The 20,851-nt window shown below is 41.3% G+C and overlaps 1 protein-coding gene across 3 annotated transcripts in view; it reads left to right on the forward strand.

The window, feature by feature from the left end:
• The first annotated feature begins 6,585 nt into the window (after positions 1–6,585).
• The window catches only part of LOC139373157 (ATP-binding cassette sub-family C member 4-like), a 43,391-nt gene continuing 29,125 nt past the window's right edge, over positions 6,586–20,851 (forward strand). Inside the window, exons 1-2 of one of the 3 annotated variants that reach the window (XM_071113308.1) lie at positions 6,724–6,823; positions 12,112–12,227. In XM_071113308.1, the coding sequence (XP_070969409.1) occupies positions 12,178–12,227 (50 nt within the window). In that variant the 5' untranslated portion in view covers positions 6,724–6,823; positions 12,112–12,177. Of the gene's footprint in view, positions 6,824–7,182; positions 7,349–12,111; positions 12,228–20,851 lie in introns of those variants that run through there. The other 2 variants (XM_071113309.1, XM_071113310.1) reach the window with 2 other exon arrangements.

Below are 20,851 nucleotides of genomic sequence, written 5' to 3' on the forward strand. Positions count from 1 at the left end.
TGAATTTTTTAAAGATGTTTTCTAGTTAAGATGTTTTCTAGTTAAGTTAGTTGTTTTCTAGTTGGATACATCCATAACAATGAGTTTATGATGCCTGGCAGAACAAATGTGTTCTCTTGTCATGACACTGTTCAGACAAAATAAAGACAATCCATGACATTCATTTGAGCTGATTTTAATAAATGAAACCATACATTCACTTTATCCACCACAGCTGACTTAAGTGATAATGCCGAAGAAAACGGTGTTTGTTGGATATATTGGCACCGCTGTCTCCCTTGGGTCCAGATGATTCTTTGTGGCCTCGTTATATGCGAGAGTGGCGTATCTGAGAGAGAATGCGTTGTTATATTGTTTTCCAGTACCCTAATTACGAGAGCAATTTAGAAATAACACAAACAGGTTATGGACAACATACATTAGTCCGTTGGGCTTTAGTTGTCTGTTCCCTTCTTTTCCTATTCGACCCAGATGTAACTGGAGGTTGAACCACACTTTCTGGACCAGACCGGATGGTGTACCGGGATTCAGAGCCTGGGAGTTTGAGCTGGGCCATGTCCTTATCCGTGAAGGGAGGGTGGCTGTTTGTGACATATTTTCCTTGCGTTCTTAGCTGTTTGATGTTACCCTGAAGTACATGCTTCGAGACACCAGTTGCGACCGATGGGTGGGTCATTTAGAAACCGGTTGAGCCCACTACTGAGTGCCAGGTAGCTACTTATGCTACACTGCTCCCCCTTCCCAATTCGCACATTTCCATAAAACTGTCGGAGAAGGATGTTAAACTGTTCCTTCGTGACAGTTTTGAAGTGAACAACGTTATTCTCTGCTAGCCAGCCCCCGAAGCAAAGCACAGCCCAGTTTGTGTTCTTAACTGTGTGTTGTTTTTTTTTCCGTTGAGGCTTTTCTCTAGTCTAGGTAATTCAATGCAGTATCCTCCAAATCTGCGTGCATTGGTATTATTGCCATCTCTTTTTCCCATTCATCCATAGTAATGCCGTCGAAAAGATCATAATACATGTTCCACTCATCCGTTTTAGTTTTCGCAACAAAGTTGGATTTAGCCAGTCAACTGAAAAAAAGGTTTGTGTGTTGCTATGACAACCAACTAAATTTGCTGTCAGTGTTCTGACGCATTAATTTTATATGGGACGGTGGAGATCGCAATTAAATATTGAAACAGTATTTAAAAGCTCGGAGAGCGACAGCAATGTTTATACAAAGCTCTGCTGTTGAAAACCAAATGCTAATCTAAAATAAATTAGGAGATAATGTCTAGATGGGTTTTTTTTATAGTGGAGATCAAATTTATACATTTCCTGGCAGGGTTGATGAGACAGTGGATTGAGCAGTGAGATGGAACAGAGTAAATAGGCATTTCAACGTCATCGATTTTGCCGGTGGTAATTTGTGAAATAGACACAGGCTGGAAAGCAGTTTTAACCAATCAGCATTCAGGATTAGAACCACCCGTTGTATAATTACATTCACTCTACACCCTTACTGTACCCACTTAACCTGTCATTATAAAATGCGGTATGACGTGACATACTGTCTATTACTTAAAGTGGAGGAACGACATGAAAGCATAGCGACCCATTACTCTAATCTGAGAACCAAGGTTACATCCAAAACGTTCTCTTTCGTTTTCGCAACATGTCACCAAACAACCCATGGGAGAGGCTCACCATTTTACTTAGTCTAGATGAGTCCCTGGGACATCCTCCTATCCACCACAGGATGCAGCAAAAATATAATTACCCAACAGGGTAGCACAGAATTTCAACTGTGATATATAACCGTATACACAAGCAAGCTGAAAGCTAGAACTTAAAACATGAGGCTTTTCAACTGGGTGCAATAGCACCAAGAGTGGAAGGTCACTGTTTAGGACATCCATCTCACTGATGGTTGATAAGTATGTATGTACAAGGTTCACAGTACGCTTACTTTTCTGGGTTGAGCGAGTGTGCCGTGTCCAGATTCACAGCCCTCACGGATAGTGTGGACATAACATTGAGTGTGATGTACCTTATGAAAGTCATGGGTGTTGCCCTACATTTAACAGCACAGATAGAGTCCAGAGAGAACCTTCTGAACAGGATGGGTAGAAGGTGGATATAATTCTCCAACACGCTTGGCTTAAACAATAGCCAATAGAAAGGCAGTCTTGACTGAGAGCTTACATACACTATATATACAAAAGTATGTGGACACCCCTTCAGATTAGTGGTTTCGGCTATTTCAGCCACACCCGTGGGTGTATAAAATCAAGCACAAAGCCATGCGATCTCCATAGACAAACATTGGCATTAGAATGGTCTTACTGAAGCGCTCAGTGACTTTCAACGTGGCATCATCATAAGATGCCACCTTTCCAACAAGTCAGTTCACAAATTTCTACCCTGCTAGAGCTGCCTCTGTCAACTGTAAGTGCTGTTATTGTGAAGTGGAAATGTCTAGAAGCAACAATGGCTCAGCTGCAAAATGGTAGGCCACACAAGCTGACAGAACAGGACCGCCGAGTGCTGAAGTGCGTAAAAATCAGTTTCATGAAATGGGTTTCCATGGCCGAGCAGCCGCACACAAGCCTAAGATCACCACGCTCAATGCCAAACTTCGGCTGGAGTGGTGTAAAGCTCGCCACTATTGGACACTGGAGCAGTGGAAACGCGGTCTCTGGAGTGATGAATCACGCTTCACGATCTGGAAGTCTGACGGATGCATCTAGGCTTGGCGGATCCAAGGAGAATGCTACCTGCCCCAATACATAGTGCCAACTGTAAAGTTTGGTGTTGGCGGAATAATGATCTGGGGCTGTTTTTCATGGTTCGGGCTAGGCCCCTTAGTTCCAGTGAAGGGAAATCCTAACGTTACAGCATACAATGACATTCTAAGCGATCCCGTGCATCCATCTTTGTGGCAACAGTTGGGGAAGGCCCTTTCCTGTTTCTGCTTGACAATGCCCCCGTGCACAAAGCGAGATCCATACAGAAATTGTTTGTCAAGATCGGTTTGGAAGAACGTCACTGCCCTGCACAAAACCCTGACCTTAACCCCATTGAACACCTTTGGGATCAATTGGAACGCCGACTGTGAGCCAGGCCTAATCGTCCAACATCAGTGCCTGACCTCACTAATGCTCTTGTGGCTGAATGGAAGCAAGTCCCTGCAGTAATGTTCCAGCATCTAGTGGAAAGCCTTCCCAGATCAGTGGAGGATATTATAGCAGCAAAGGGGGAAGCAACTCCATATTAATGCCCATGATTTTGGAATGAGATGTTGAACCAGCAGGTGTCCACATACTTTTGGTCATGTAGTGTAGCTCAAGTGAAGACAGGTGCTCAAATTGTGGGCTCATTTGTGATCGTAGGACAACATCTAATGCCCATGAGGGTATTGAAGGAGCATCGGAGAGCCGTAGCCCGTGGGCACCTTTTAATGAATTGTAATTCTAGACTGCCCATGATGCACCCGCAATCTGGCCATGACCCATACAGATGGCTGCAATATACACTTTTAATGTATACTGAACAAAAATGTAAACACAACATGCAACAATTTCAATGATTTTACTGAGTTCATATAAGGAAATCAGTCAAGTAAAATACATTAAATCCATAAATCTATGGATTTCACATGACTGGCCAGGGGTGCAGCCATGGGTGGGCCTGGGAGGGCATAGGCCTACCCACAGGGAAGCCAGGCCCAGCCAATCAGAATTCGTTTTTCCCCACAAAAGGGATTTATTACAGACATAAATACTCCTCAGTTTCAACAAGCTGGATGTAGAGTTCCTGGCTGGCATGGTTGCATGTGGTCTGCGGTTCTAAGGACGATTCGACAAACTGCAAAGTTCTCTAAAACAACGTTGGAGGTGGTTTATGGTAGATAAATTAAAATAAAGCTCTGGTGGATTCCTGCAGTCAGCATGCCAGTTGCATGCTCCCTCAAAACATCTGTGGAATTGTGTGACAAAACTGCACATTTAAGAGGGAAATGTTATTGTCCCCAGTACACCTGTGCTGTTTTTTTTTGTACCTTTATTTAACTAGGCAAGTCAGTTAAGAACAAATTCTTATTTTCAATGACCGCCTAGGAACAGTGGGGGGATGTTCAGCTGGGGGATTTGAACTTGCAACCTTCTGGTTACTAGCCCAACGCTCTAACCACTAGGCTACCCTGCCGCCCCCATCAGGTGGGTGGATTATCTTGGCAAAGGAGAAATGCTCAAATAACAGAGATGCAAAATAATTTGTGCACAAAATGTGAGATAAATAAGCTTTTTGGAACATTTCTGCCACCTTTTATTTCTGCTCATGAAACATGGGATCAACGCTTCAGTATAGATGGGGACTTCCCTGCAGACATAAGCTACTGGAGAAAGTCAAATTACAGAAAAGATTCCACTTGTAGGTATACAGCGTAGAGGATGCCCTGGCTGCCTGAATTGTATCAATTACCAAGGAGGGCAACTCTGCAGCTACAAGGCAGTCACTTCCAGGGGCCACACCCACAACTTCAGTATGCTGGGTTAGGGTGCCAAAGCTTGCCGTTCGCTTGTGACAGGAGGTCCTTTCGAAGAGGGAAATCTCATGGTTGGGAGGTTGTCAGCTGTGCAAGGTCAATGTGGATCAACTAGTAGAACTGACGTGCTCTCGAGGTTGCTCCCTCGGGTCTTGAGGAAGATCAAAGGAATTGGTGGCAACGCATACAGCATCCCACTATATCCTCCAGTCATAAGGATAAGGGCCTCCACTAGAGAGAAGGTATGCTGCCTGATTCTCCACCACCGGCAGGTGCTCTGAGGGATGTAAGGTGTCTGTTTGCCCAAAGCAGTAGCTCCCTTGCTATCTGCTGCAGTCCCATAGACCTCAGTCCGCCTTGGTGGTTGATGTGTGCAACCACTGTTAAGTCCGTATCAGTACATGTTGTCCTATAGTACTGGGAGGAAGTGCCGGAGTACAAGGTGAACCGCATTGAGCTCCAGTACGTAGACGTGAGCTGTTGTCCATGGTACTGACCATACACCCAGGACTAGTTCAAGGCTGCTCCTCATCCCTGTGTTCAAAGTCACCTGGTTGTAAACTGTGCCTAGGAGAACTCCACTGGGAGTTTGAAGTGCTAGGCGCCACCATTGCATTGCTCTTCAGCAACTCATTGAAATGGTCAGCTTTTTGTGTTTGTCTCTTCTGAGACATAGATAGTGTCTGTTGTACCAGCGCTGTATTGGCCACATGTGGAGCAAGCCCAACTGTACAACATGGACTGCAGCCGCCAGGAGGCCTAGGAGCCTCTGGCTCTCTAGTGCTGTCACCTGTTTTCTCAGTTTGAATGTTGAAAGGCAATTTGGCAACGACACCACTCTTTCTGGAAAGAGTGTTGCTCACATGATTTGAGTGTACAGTGTCAAGCCCAGGAAGTGCACACACTGAGTGGGGACCAGACCACATATTATCCAATCGTCTAAGTAGTTCAGGACCTTGACTCCTGCTTGGCGAAAAGGGGCTAGCACTGCGCTTATGCACTTTGTGAGAATGCGAGGCGTGAGTGAAAGGCCAAAGGGTAGAATGAAAAAACTGAAAACACATTTCGAAGGCAAATCTCAGGTATTTTCTGTGTGCAGGTAGAATGGGGATATGAAAGTATGCGTCTTTCAGGTCCACTGTGGTGAACCAATCACCTGGTTTTACTGACTGAAGGATGGTTTTGATTGGCAGCATTTTGAAGGGAAATGCGGAAAGATGATGACTCAGACACCTTAGGTCCAGGATCTGCCCTTTTTTGCCACCAGAAAATAGATTTGAGTAGAACCCGCAGTTCTACCTCTTCGATTGCATGCTTTTCCAGGAGGAAATGCATTTCTGAGCTGAGTGTTTGCTTTTCAGCAGGGTTGCGAGCTGTTGTTTTCAAGACACCCCTGAAGTGTAGGGTCACTGACAAAATTGTAGTGCATAACCTTGTGTTAGAGTGCATAAGAACCAATTTGTTGGGTGTTGACTCTTTTCAGCTGGAAAAGTGGTGCTCAAGGAAATGGTGTTGCGCTAAGAAATCGGTCCCACCAAGGACGAGGCTCAGCTTGCTGTGGTGCACCTCTGCTTCTTGGCCGATGCTGCGCTCCACCTCGTCTGTAGGGCTGAGAGTGTCTGTTCCTCCACTCCTGAGCAGGTACAGCATGAGTCTGAGCCTGGTTTCTTGGCATCCCAGTTGGAGCCCTGGGATGGGAGTAATGATTTTCTGGCAGGCGCATTCTAGGCTTTGGAATGAGGCGCTGAAGCTCCATTTTGCTTCCTTGTCTTCTTCAGACACTTGGGGGTGGGCCGCTGCTGGGCAAAATATGCCTTTCCACCCTGTTATATAGTCCTTTGTTTCATCACAAAAAAAGAGAGCAACATCTGTCCAGTGAAGTCCACAAAGCATGTTGCATGTAACAAAAAGTCACATCAGTGGAGGCTGCTGAGGGGAAGACGGCTCATAATGGCTGGAACGGAGCAAATGGAATGGCATCAAACCATATGTTTGATGTATTTGAAACATTACCCTTTTCCGCTCCAACCATTACCACGAACACGTCCTCCGCAATTCAGGTGGCACCAACCTTCTGTGAGTTACATGACCTACAGCATGGTCAAGGAAGTTAATGTTTCCGTAATTTTCGAATAACTAAACATATTAATGGTGAATTCGACTGGACACGGTAGACTCCTCCTACTTTTTATTTACACATGTTGGCGTGGTGTCATTGCACAATGGAACAACTGAAGAAAGATGTTAAATGTAATCCATCGACAACAGCCAATTTCTTTTCACGGATGTTTTTCTGGTAAGTATACAACTTTGTTTACAGTTAACACTCTGTAGCTCGATCTTTTGAAAGTAGCCTGGCTATTATGGGTGCGTTCGTAAATTCGCTCTGGCTGTCGTTTGAGAGTGCCAGAGCTCAAAATAACGGCCATTTACGAACGCCCAAAACCGGTTAACTATGGCAGGTGTCATTAAACGTAGACCAAAAAAACGTGATTAAATTGTTGCCAGCAGCACAGTTAGTCACTAATGACCTGGGAAACATAAAAACAGCCTAACCAGCTCTGCTAGGGCGAGTAAAATGGCAGTAGCTGTAATGTAGTGAACATTATGCCACATTCCAGTCCGTGTATGCTCCATGTTTTACAGTTGCCAGACAGTAGTGATATGTCATGTGAACTATGCAATGCCAGCATACTTCGGAGTAAAGTTAAACTAAAGTATACGAATGCCCCGACATCTAAACAACTGTGGATGTTACAATTGGCGACGAGTGAAACGCACAAGAGGCGAATGTAATTAACAAGGCGAACTACGTGCCTATGTGAGTAAACGAAGATAGCAAAAACAGACTAGCCAACGTCGGAATCAGCTAACTAATATCGTACATTGTTACAATACAATACCATGATGTACACACGGAACCCAGCTCGAGGTGGAAACAATTTTCTAGTGGCATTAGACGGCGCGGATAACACACAGAAAAGGGCATTACTGTTACGCTATGCAGGGTCGGATGTGTACGATATATTTGACACACTGCAAGATACCAGAGCAGCTGATGACTATAATACAGCTGTAGCCAAGCTCAGTGCATATCTCTGTCCAAAAATCAACACAGAATGAAACCTACGTTTTCAGACAAGCAAGACCAAATTAAAACGCTATGTACTACTCCCTTTACAGAACAGTGCAAACTGTCTCTAACCAGAATAGAAAGAGTGGGAGGCCCTGATGTACAACTGATCAAGAGGACAAGTACATTAGTGTCTCGTTTGAGAAACAGACGCCTCACAAGTCCTCCACTGGCAGAGTCGCCTCTTCACAGTTGAATTAGAGACGGGTGTTTTGCGGGTACTATTTAATGAAGTTGACGTACAATAATCCCTTTCAGAGTTTTGGCAGTTTCATATCAACAACAAAAATAACGTGTGCTACCCGAACAAGCATAACACCGTTTTTAAATATACTAATTCAGGGAAAACGGAAAGAGGTATTCTGCTCGTTTTTCAAGTTAAGTCTCAATTACTCCTCAATTGAGTTTACGTCACATTTGATAGCTAATGTAATGGATTTTTTTTGCCAGCGCAAGTCTAGACATCAATAGCTGTATTATGTCTACAACGGTTAATACGTTTTGTCAGCCAGGTGTATCTCTACAGCATGGGCATATCTCTGGGTTTGATGTGGACATCCCCATGCATACACCTTATCAAAATATGACTTATTCAATATTGCACAATCCCGTTCTCTGGGCTTTGTCTGCAATCATAACCAGTTTTGTATGTGTGTGTGTGTGTGTGTGTGTGTGTGTGTGTGTTTAAATATCACACACACACACACACACACACACACACACACACACACACACACACACACACAGTGCCCTACATTAATATTCGCACCCTTGGTAAAAAAAAATGTACATATATTTGTTTATACATTCAAAATATTCACAAAAACCTAACCTTTTAATGAAAGTTAAAAAATTAATTATGTTTTTCTCACGTGTGACACAATTATTGGCAGCCCTACATTCAATACTTTGTGCAACCTCCTTTGCCAAGATAACAGCTGAGTCTTCTCCTATAATGTGTAATGAAGTTGGAGAACACATAGCAAGGGATCTGAGACCATTCCTCCATACAGAATCTCTCGAGATCCTTCAGATTCCGAGGTCCACCCTTGTGGACTCTCCTCTTCAGCTCAGCCCACAGGTGTTCTATGGGGTTTAGGTCAGGGGACTGGGATGGCCATGGCAGAACCTTGATTCTGTGGTCAGTGAACCATTGTTGTGTTGATTTTGAGGTGTGCTTTGGATCGTTGTCCTGCTGGAAGATTTGACCACGGCCCAGTTTAAGCTTTCTAGCAGAGGCAGTCAGGTACTTGATGGAGTCCATGATACTATGTATTAGAGGTCAACCGATTAATCGGCATGGCCAATTAATTAGGGCCGATTTCAAGTATTCATAACAATCGGTAATTGACGTTTTTGGAGGCCGATTATGGCCGATTACGTTGCATTCCATGAGGAAGCTGCGTGGCAGGCTGACCACCTGTTACGCGAGTGCAGCAAGGAGCCAAGGTAAGTTGCTAGCTAACGTTAAACTTATCTTATAAAAACAATCAATCTTCATTAGAGGTCGACCGATTAATCGGAATGGGCGATTAATTAGGGTCGATTTCAAATTTTCATAACAATCGGAAATCGGTATTTTTGTACACCGATTTGGCCATTTACATTTTTTTTACACCTTTATTTCATCTTTATTTAACTAGGCAAGTCAGTTAAGAACACATTTTTATTTTCAATGACGGTCTAGAAATGGTGGGTTAACTGCCTCGTTCAGGGGAAGAACGACAGATTTTCACCTTGTCAGCTCGGGGGATTCAATCTTGCAACCTTACAGTTAACTAGTCCAACGCTATAACCACCTGCCTCTCGTTGCACTCCACAAGGAGACTGCCTGTTACGCGAATGCAGTAAGCCAAGGTAAGTTGCTAGCTAGCATTAAACTTATCTTATAAAAATCAATCAATCATAATCACTAGTTAACTACACATGGTTGATGATATTACTAGTTTATCTTGCATGTCCTGTGTTGCATATAATCTGACTGAGCATACAAGCATCTAAGTATCTGACTGAGCGGTGGTAGGCAGCAGCAGGCTCGTAAGCATTCATTCAAACAGCACTTTCGTGCGTTTTGCCAGCAGCTCTTCGTTGTGTGTCAAGCATTGCGCTGTTTATGACTTCAAGCATATCAACTCCCGAGATGAAGCTGGTGTAACCAAAGTAACATGGCTAGCTAGTTAGACGGGTGCGCGCTAATAGCGTTTCAAACGTCATTCGCTCTGAGACTTGGAGTGGTTGTTCCCCTTGCTCTGCATGGGTAACGCTGCTTCGAGGGTGGCTGTTGTTGTGATCCTGGTTCGAGCCCAGGGAGGAGAGTGACGGAAGCTATACTGTTACACTGGCAATATTAAAGTGTCTATAAGAACATCCAATAGTCAAAGGTTAATGAAATACAAATGGTATAGAGGGAAATAGTCATATAATTCCTATAATAACTACAACCTAAAACTTCTTACCTGGGAATATTGAAGACTCATGCTAAAAGGAACCACCAGCTTTCATATGTTCTCAGGTTCTGAGTAAGTAACTGAAACGTTAGCTTTCTTACATGGCACATATTGCACTTTTACTTTCTTCTCCAACACACTTTGTTTTTGCATTATTTAAACCAAATTGAACATGTTTCATTATTTATTTGAGGCTAAGTTGATTTTATTGATGTATTATATTAAGTTAAAATAAGTGTTCATTCAGTATTGTGGTAATTGTCATTATTAAAAATAAATGTTTTAAAAATCGTCCGATTAATCGGTATTGGCCTTTTTGGTCCTCCAATAATCGGTATCAGTATCGGCGTTGAAAAATCATAATCGGTCGACCTCTAATCTTCACATAATCACTAGTTAGCTACACATGGTTGATGATATTACTAGGTTAATTAGCTTGTCCTGCGATGCATATAATCAGTGCGGTGCCTGTTAATTTATCATCGAATCACAGCCTACTTTGCCAAACGGGTGATGATGTAACAAAAGCGCATTCGCGAAATAAGCATAATTGTAATTTTTCAACACTGATACCGATTATTGGAGGACCAAAAAAAGCTGACCGATTAATCAGCGCTTTTTTTGGTCCTCCTTTTTACATATAAAAATCGGCCGATTTAATTGCTGTCAGCTCTTTTTGGACCTCCAATAATCGGTATCAGCGTTGAAAAATCATAATCAGTCGACCTCTACCATGGATCCTAACAAGTTGTCCAGGGCCTTTGGAAGAAAAACAGCCCCACAACATCAAAGATCCACCACCATACTTCACAGTGGGGGGGATGAGGCACTTTTCTGCATGGCTATCTTTCTGTCTACGCCATACCCACCTCTGGTGATTGTTTCCTACTTTTTTTTTATTTTTTCTCATCTGACCATTGAAAGTTCCAGTAACATTTGGCAATTTGTAGGCGCTTGAGTTTGTTTGATGACTTTTTTATTGCAACCCTCCCAAAAAACGTATGGTTATGTAGGTGGCGTCTTATTGTAGTTTTGGAGACTTTCTGACCTCAAGACCCAACTAACGTCTGCAATTCTCCAGCTGTGATCCGTGGAGATTTTTTGGGCCTCAAACCATCCTCCTCACTGTGCGTGGGGTCAATATAGACACATGTCCTCTTCCAGGCCGATTGTTTAACATCTCCAGTTGATTTAAACTTCTTAATTATTGCCCTGATAGTGGAAAATGGCATTTTCAACCGTTGAGCTATTTTCTTATAGCCATTTCCTGATTTGTGCAGCTCAACAGCCTTTTGTTGCACATCATTACTGTATTCTTGGGTCTTTCCCATAGTGATGGAGGACTATGGGAACTTGGCCTAATCACTCAGGTGAACTTAAAAACGTAAAATATGAATGGGAATTTTCTTCAGTTAGATTTTACTCAAGAACTTCTAGGTGTGCCAATAATTGTGGCACATGTTCCGGAGAAAAATGTTTATTTAATTTACTTCACCATTTTTTTTCAATCACTTTACTTAAATTGAAGGTTTGATTTTTGTGAATATTTTGAATGAAAGACCAAGAGGATAAATAGCAAAGGCATTTTTTTTTTCATTGCCCGTTTTGCTCATATTTACCAAGGGTGCCAATATTAGTGGAGGGCATTGTACCAGGATTAATGAAACACAGAATAATAATAATAGATGTTTGGTGAATGAATTATGACCACTGGAGTCTGCCACTAAACATTTATTTGTATTTTTTTGCCAAAACATGTTCTGCAGGAGGGGTTAATAGGAATTTAAAGTAATTTGACATGATTTAAATGAATCGGGTCATTAACCTTTTATTTAACTAGGCAGGTCAGTTAAGAACAAATTCTTATTTTACAATGAAGGCCTACCCTCCCCTAACCCGGGTAATGAACATATATATGACCTTTGAAATTAACACGGGAGAAGTTAAACGTAGGCTATGTCTGGCATAAGCTTATTCCCATACTTTACAATAACTCTGTTGCAGTGGTCTCCATATAGGCTATTCCCTCCATCGCCACACTTCCGCCCAGTTGAAGCTCTCGTGATCTCCATGCCTCTTCGGAAGAGCACCCCTCAGCCTCAGGAGATTACCTTCTGGAGGTATGCAGTCAGTCATTATACCCTAATGTAGGTATATTTGCCTACTATCCAAATAAAGTGCAGAGCATGCATGATGCGTGCAACTCCTCATTCCAACATATTTGAACATTTACTTCAGTCAGTCAGTATGTCATCCATTTAGTATTTTGCCATTCATTCGGTGATCTGTCCGTTGCAATAGGAACGAAATCAAAGAGAATAGAACAGTCTTATCCATTTGTTTATTGAAATCCATGTGTATTCAAATGATCCAAAGTTCGTTAGCCTACCTAATAAGTAAATGTTTAATTTAGGCCTATCCAAATTAAAAAATAGGTCTTCAACTTGTGCCTACAACCTGTCCCAAATAAAAAAATAGGTCTTCAACTTGTAGGCATTGCAATTCAGGCTATAATTTTGGGTACTGGTATCTTACGGAATAATTTGAGTACTCTTTGTGTTTTATAACAGTTTTTATTTATAGGGCTCCCTTTAAAAAGAGACCCTAGATCACAGGCCTCTAAATGTAGCCTCTAAATAAAATGTAAACAAAATAGTTGAAGAGGCACGCGCAGTTGCTGATAGGGAAAACAGATCTGGCAATAAGAATTGGCTATAGATAGTCTTGACCATTTGGCACCCCTTGGCTATTTCGCTCAGGACAGGTTACAGCCAAGACTTAATATGGTGTTTTGTCTCATTTATTGATATGGATATAGCCTCTATGGGATGGGGTTGTGCGACGCAAATTGCTATAACAAGCCTACATACAGAGTGGAATTCACTAATACAACAGTCAAAATGGCTAATATAAGACCTATAGTCCATGCTCCCAAATACTGGAACAAGTGCAGCTATAAAAATAAATGTATGCAATTATTTGGCCATTTAAATAACACACAACAGCATGGCATATTTAGATAATGGAATAGGCCTACCCTAAATCATATTTACTTTCTATTTTGAAGTTCAGGTGGATATTCTAGACAAGGCTCTTTTTTGTCATTCTCACTCAAGTCATTTGCTGAAGGCCCAAGCCTATACTATGTCATCTACTGGTATAACATTGTTATTGAATGCACTTCTAAAACGAGCAAGACTTTTTAAAATTGAAATTAAACTAGAAACAGCAAAGCAACTCTAACGTCTGGGCTAGAGTTACTTGATTGACTAGTTAACTTCGACTAGCTACGTTTGTTTCATGTCCTTTAAGATGCCACATTACTGACAAAAGTTTGTACGCATAAAAAGTTCTGTAACCAAGTAAAGGGACACGTAAAAATGGAATGTGTAAATGTTAATTCATAGTTGTAACATTGGGATTGTACGTTTACAGATCTATTTTAACGTTTGTCTTTCCCGCATGGCTTTTTTTTACGTTCCTAACAATTTACATATGGATTTTCTTACTATTCTAACGATAGTAAGAACGTTAAACATTTTGTTAAAAACGTTAAACCTTTTGGCAGGTATCTGGCTCCATAGATGTGTTCCACAATGCGTGCTCGAGGAGTGGAACTCACCTTCCACCGAGTTGCATTATTTTCCAGAGAATGCATAGAACCCCGAGTTGAATGCTCTGCACCAGAGGTTACTTAGGCAAAAAGCAAGTTTAGAATGTATCACAGCGCCTGTACTGAATATATGTTTATATTAATAGTATGTTTGTTGTCGCTTGGTGTCTTTCCTATATAACTTATTTAGTTTAGATATTTAATATCTTATGGTGTTCTTGTCTATTACTGTTCTGTACTTTGTCATGTTATTTGTACATTTTATGTGGATCCCAGGAAGAGTAGCTGTGGCATGTGCAGTAGCTAATGGGGGTCCTAATAAATTAAACTTCTATACCATTGCTATAATTTAACACATTTGCCACTAGAAATATGTTCAGTTGCAGGTCGAAATGTGTTCAACATCCACTTAAGTAGATAGCCATAGTAGTTGCCTTGGTAATCAAACAAACAGACCTGCTAGTTTAGTTAACCCAAACCATCATATATGCAAAAGTATGTAGACACCCCTCCAAATGAGTGGATTTGGCTATTTCAGCCACACCCGTTGCTGACAGGTATATATAATCAAGCACACAGCCATGCTGTCTCCATAGACAAACATTGGAGAGCTCAGTGACTTTCAAAGTGGCACCGTCATAGGATGCCACCTTTCCAACAAGTCAGTTCGTCAATGTGGTAGGCCACACAAGCTCTCAGAACAAAACCACCGAGTGCTGAAGTGCGTAACGTTCAAACTGCCTCTGGAAGCAAGGTCAGCACAAGTCAATGATTACCATGCGAAAGGCCAAGTCGTGTCTTTGACTATCATTAAATGTGAAGACTGTATATTATCAAATCAATTCTCTGTAATTTAATTACGTGATTAAACTAATCATGTCACTTTAATTAAGTAGGAATTTGGGGCACCACGGACAAATGTTTATAGTGTATTCATTTCCCTAATATAACTCTTCAGATATCTTCACATCTTATCAAAAGTCTCTTGTTAATTAATTTTACCTCATCAGTCTCATTACTAAATGTCGCAAACCCTTGGATATCTGCACGAATCCTAGCATAGAATCATGAATCAGCGATATACAAATTGGCTTAATTATTTATTTACTAACTTAATTAATCACAGAATTACATAAACACACACACACAATAGGTGATATATTGGTTTCTACATGATACAAAGAAAGTCCCTAGCGGACAACCGATATGATGGCTTGGTAGACAAAGGGGTGGGGCAGTTCAAGAAGGAAACACAGAGTGGATTCACAACATACCTAGAAATTGCTAATACTTTGAACATGAACACCCGCTCATTCGAAAAGAAATAGCAATTTACATAATTACGAGTGTCTACCTTTGTTGTGCCTCTCTGCGATTTTCTGGTCCATCTGCTGGATAGTCAGTCGACATGGCGCCTCTGGTTTGTCCACCTGAGATCAAAGTCATAGCTTGTTAGAATGGATACTCCAGAGTATCATTCAGAAATGATCTTAGAACGAATGTGTTTACCAGACTAAAGTATTTAAACAGCTACAGTCTGAGTAATTGTTCTTTAGTTTGTAGATTTCTTAGCCATTTCAAGGTGGGAATGATCTCCATGTTCCCTGCCTTGTCCTTTGGCAGAGTTGTAGTTCTTAACCGTTTCAGCATGTAGCGTCAGCTCCATGTTTTCTAGTCTTAACTGTTCGAGACGTCCGGCTTACCGTGGGTCTCTTTGGCACAGTTGCCAATCATTTCAACATGTAGCTACCGCTTCATGTTTTCTGATCTAATGTACATTTTGTCAAGTGGTTTTATACTCTGTGGAAGAAGGGGGCGTTCCATGACGCCGAAGTAAATGTCTGTACTCACAGGGACGTGTCCACTGACTAGTTCAACTTTATTTTAAAAACCCACACTCTCATTTAGAGGGCTAACATCACATTTCATCTTTTCACAAATAGTTTCATATGTAATCATATACGTTTCACAACATTTAGATGTAAACCCCATAATGGAGAAGTGTACACAACCAAAGACACAGTCATGTGTGTTTTCTGTCCTTCTTGAGATCACCACATGAAACACACACTCCACATGACTGTCCCTTAAGTGTCCACGGACCACTCCCACTCCCTTTTGCCAAGGAGAATGTATTTGTTCTCCATAGGCTCTCTCCCACCATACTGAGAGTTTCTACCAGGAATTTGTGACTGTTGTAAAACCTTATGTGAGAGAGGGGGGAGCCACGATGTACACCCAAAAGGGCCACGTCGTGACACATTGTTTTTAAGAGTGTTTAATCATGATTTCTGCTGACAGACATAATAGGCTACATTGATTCATGTGTAGAATTGCAGGAAATTACATTTTCAAACCTAAATTTCTCTCTCCACAGTCAAGAAGGGGGTAACTAAAAAGTTTTGCTAGCCATCTAGTTCATACCCTGAAAGTTAGCTTGTGTCCAAATTTGGTTTGATTTACTTGCCATCCATAGTGGTGATGACAGAAGTCTGACTGTTAACTTTACTAGTACGAGGACTTGCCGATGTCAAGCGTATTCCAAAAGCCTAATCTCTGTTGAAGCAAGCAAGCTGAGGTGCCTTCAGAAAGTATTCACAATCCATTACTTTTTCCACATTTTGTTGTGTTACAGCCTGAATACAAAATGTATTAAATGGAGATTTTGTGTCACTGGCCTGCACACAATACTCCATAATATCGAAGTGGGATGTATGGTTTCAGAATGTTTACAAATTAATTCAAATGAATAGCTGAAATGTCTTGAGTAAATAAGTATTCAACCCCTTTGTTATGCCATGCCTAAACAAGTTAAGAAGAAAAAATGTCCTTAGGTCACCTAATACTTATTGGACTTACTCTGTGTGCAGTAATGTTTTACATGATTATTGAATGACTGCCTCATCTCTGTAACCCACACTTCCAATTATCTTGAGGTCCCTCAATCGAGTAGTGAATTTCAAGCACAGATTCAACCACAAAGACCAGGGAGGTTTTCCAATGCCTCGCAAAGAAGGGCACCTATTGGTAGATGGGTTAAGAAAAAGCAGACATTGAATATCCCTTTGAGCATGGTAAAGTTATTAATTTCACTTTGGATCGTGTATCAATAGACCCAGTCACTACAAAGATACAGGCGTCCTTCCTAACTCAGTTGCCGGAGAGGAAGGAAACCCCTCAGGGATTTCACCATGAGGCAATGGTGATTTTAAAACCATTAGAGTTCATGGCTGTGGTATGAGAACTGAGGATGGATCAACAACATTGTATTTACTCCACAATACTAACCTAAATGACAGAGTGAAAAGTAAGTCTGTATAGAATAAAATATTCCAAATCATGTATCTTGTTTCCAACAAGGCACTAAAGTAACACTTTCTAAAATGTAGCAAAGAAATGTACTTTTATGTCCTGAATACAATTACGTTTTGGGCAAATCCAACAACACATCACTGAGTACCACTATTCATATTTTCAAGCATGGTGGTGACTGCATCATGTTATGGGTATACTTGTCATCGGCAAGGAACAGAGCTAAGCACAGGAAAAATCATAGAGGAAAACCTGGTTCAGTCTCCTTGCCAACTGACATTGGGGAAACAAATTCACCTTTCAGGAGGTCAATAACTTAAAACACAAGGCAAAATATACACTGGAGTTGCTTACCAAGACGACATTGAATGTTCCTGAGTGGCTTAGTTACAGTTTTGACCTAAATTGGCTTGGAAATATATGGGATGTCTTGAAAATGGCTGTCTAACAATGATCAACAACCATCTTCACAGAGCTTGAAGAATTTGAAACAGAATAATGTGCAAATATTGTGGAAAAAGTCAAGTGGTCTGAATACTTTCCGAATGCACTGTACTGGGTGCTATAATGAAATAGAATGCCTTTCAAGCCAATCAGAAACTAGTATTCAACAATGCCATGGTGTAATTGTAAACAAAACACCAAATACCTTACTGAATCAGCCTTATTAAATGTCTTAATTATTCTTCAGGAAGAGGAAGTTCCTGTGATATTTCCCCTAAATGCTAAAATGTTTATGTCATTTTCAGGAGAGTAACTAAGCTATTTACTGTGTGTTCTGTAATCATTGCAGAACATACTGAGCAATCGGGTAGAAGGGCCTTGGTCAGGGAGGTAACCAAGAACCTGATGGTCACTCTGCCAGAGCTCTAGAGTTCCTCTGTGGAAATGGGAGAACCTTCCAGAAGGACAACAATCTCTGGTGGAGTTCTGCAATCAGGCCTCTATGGTAGTGGCCAGACGGAAGCCACTCCTAAGTAAAAGGCACATGACAGCCCTCTTGGAGTTTGCCAAAAGGCACCTAAAAACTCTCAGACCATGAGAAACAAGGTTCTCTGGTCTGATGGAACCAAGATTAAACTTTGGCCTGAATGCCAAGCGTCACGCCTGGAGAACCTGGCACCATCCCTACGGTGAAGCATTGTGGTAGCAGCATCATGCTGTGGGGGTGTTTTTCAGTGGCAGTGATTGGGAGACTAGTCATGATCCTTGATGAAAACCTGCTCCAGAGCGCTCAGGACCTCAGACTGGAGGCGAACGTTCACCTTCCAACAGGACAACGACCCTAAGCACACAGCCAAGACAACGCAGGAGTGGCTTTGGGACAAGTCACTGAATGTCCTTGAGTGGCCCAGCCAGAGCCCGGACTTGAACCCAATCGAACATCTCTGAAGAGACCTGAAAATAGCTGTGCAGCAACGCTTCCCATTCAACCTGACAGAGCTTGAGAGGATCTACAGAGAAGAATTGGAAAAACTCTCCAAATGCAGGTGTGCCACTCTTGTAGCGTCATACCCAAGAAGACTCAAGGCTGTGATTGCTGCCAAAGGTGCTTCAAGAAAGTACTGCATACAGGGTACTTGTGCAAATGTGATAATTCTGGTTTATATACATTCTCAAAAAATTCTAAAAACCTGTTTTTGCTCTGTGATTGTGTGTAGATTGAGGAGATGGAGGGGGGATTCATCAATTTTAGAACAATGTGTAACAAAATATGGAAAAAGTAAAGTCATCTGAATACTTTCCGAATACTTTTTAAGTTGGACTTAAAGCACTAAAAGCACTCCCTCTATGCAGAATGTAAATGTCTATGGTTCAACTCTCTTCAGATAGGCTTTAGAAAGACCAGTTCAACTAATTAACAAGAATAGCAGTACAGCAAATATTTTATCTTTATTTAACTAGGCAAGTCAGTTAAGAACAAATTCTTATTTTCAATGATGGCCTGGATAACTGCCTTGTTCAAGGGCAGAGGAACAGATTTTTACCTGGTCAGCTCGGGGATTCGATCTTGCAACCTTTCGGTTACTATTCCAACGCTCTAACCACTAGGCTACCTGCTGCCCCAAATGTGAATCAGCTTTCAGATAATTAATTGAAGGTGGTGTGTGTCTTTGCATGGTTTCTTATCCACCGAGGGCCAGTGTGGTAGGGTTTTGTTCTATCCAAACAAAATCACACCTGATTCAACTAATCAAGTCTTGATTGAAGTCTTTGATTAGTTGAATCAGGGTTTTGTTCTAACCACTGGTTAGAACAAGAGCCTAAGTGTACATTATCTGTGCATACAATTGGACATCCCCCTGTTATGAGTGCTACGTTCATTTTTTTAAATTAGGCAAGTCAGTTATGAACAAATTGTTATTTACATTGACAGCCTAGGAACAGTGGGTTTAACTGCCTTGTTCAGGGGCAGAACGACAGATTTTTACCTCGTCAGCTCGGGGATTCGATCCACCAACCTTTAACCACTAGGCTACCTGCCATCCAAAAATGTAATGACATGGTAATAATCCGTTTATTTGAATAACTTTAGGGTAAATTAATATTATCACATTTTACATAAGAAATGTCAGCTTGTACATTTTGAACATTTGGAGATGAATTATATTAGAGGTGGGCTTTTTTTGGAACACACATGGGCTGAAAGGGTACATTCAGTACCCATTAAACCCAGTCTGGACTTTTCACATATTTTATCAAATATTTGTGTCTCTTGTTAAAAAATGTTAAGTAAAGACAAAAGACTTGATCAGAGATTAATCTCCACTTTATTTGTTATTTGATCTCTCTAAAAAAACATGTGTGCAGTATGTGTTTAGAAATGTCTAAACTTAGATTTTGGTGGGTTTATTAGGTACACTTACCATATCAACAATAGGTTAATAAAACAAATACTAAAATATAGTTTTGGGGTGGAATTTTCCTTTAAGTGTCAGTGGTCTCTTAAAAATACCACTATCTCGATATTCTCTGCTGTTACATGCTCATTTCAAGTATCAAAACCCCAAATATGGTTGTACTTGTATTACTCTTGTTTATATTTCTATTGTCTTTTGAGTCTTGTAAACAATCAATGTAAAGCATCTATTACATTTGAGAGAAGTTCCATTTCTCCAGCCCCATCCTTCAGTGGAAGTGGTGGGGCTGACCACAGACCCCAAACTATGCTGCCTGATTATCCATTCAGTGTTTTCCAGGGTTAGGAAACACCACAAAATCAGTAGAGCAAAGCAAGCAAACTGATCACAGGTCAGTCAAAAAGTTAACCTTCTATCCCATGAGCCATACTAGAGTTCAGAGAGAATGTTGCACAGTGTTGATGCACAGTATGATGAACTGGTTGTTTTGAGCACGATGAAGATTTGTGATTTGACACATCCCGATCTGAATGTGCCATTCCACACTGTTCATGCTCTTTCAAGCTGAAAACTGAAAAACAAGGTAACAGTAGTTAGGTTTCCATCCAATTAGTGACAGATTTCCATGTGAATATAAAAACAATCTGCCTTTTGCCATTAAATTCCCATATAATGAATGGGGATTCAGTACATGGGTGCACATTTTGTTTTTTCCCTACCACTACACAGCAGATTTAAAATATTCAAAGCTTGATGATGAGTTGGTTATTTGAATCAGCTGTGTAATGGCAGGGAAAAAAAACTAAATGTGCACCCAGGGGGGACCCCAGGACCGAGTTTGGGAAACCCTGCTTTATTAACAAACAGCTCACAGATGCAGTGTGGGTCGGCTGTCTACCTTAGGAGATTATTATGGATAACAGCGAAATTATTTGTCAAACGGCAGCCAAGCTTCATT

The sequence above is a fragment of the Oncorhynchus clarkii genome, chromosome 18 (assembly GCF_045791955.1).
Source record: "Oncorhynchus clarkii lewisi isolate Uvic-CL-2024 chromosome 18, UVic_Ocla_1.0, whole genome shotgun sequence".
In the NCBI taxonomy this organism is placed as follows: Eukaryota; Metazoa; Chordata; class Actinopteri; order Salmoniformes; family Salmonidae; genus Oncorhynchus; species Oncorhynchus clarkii.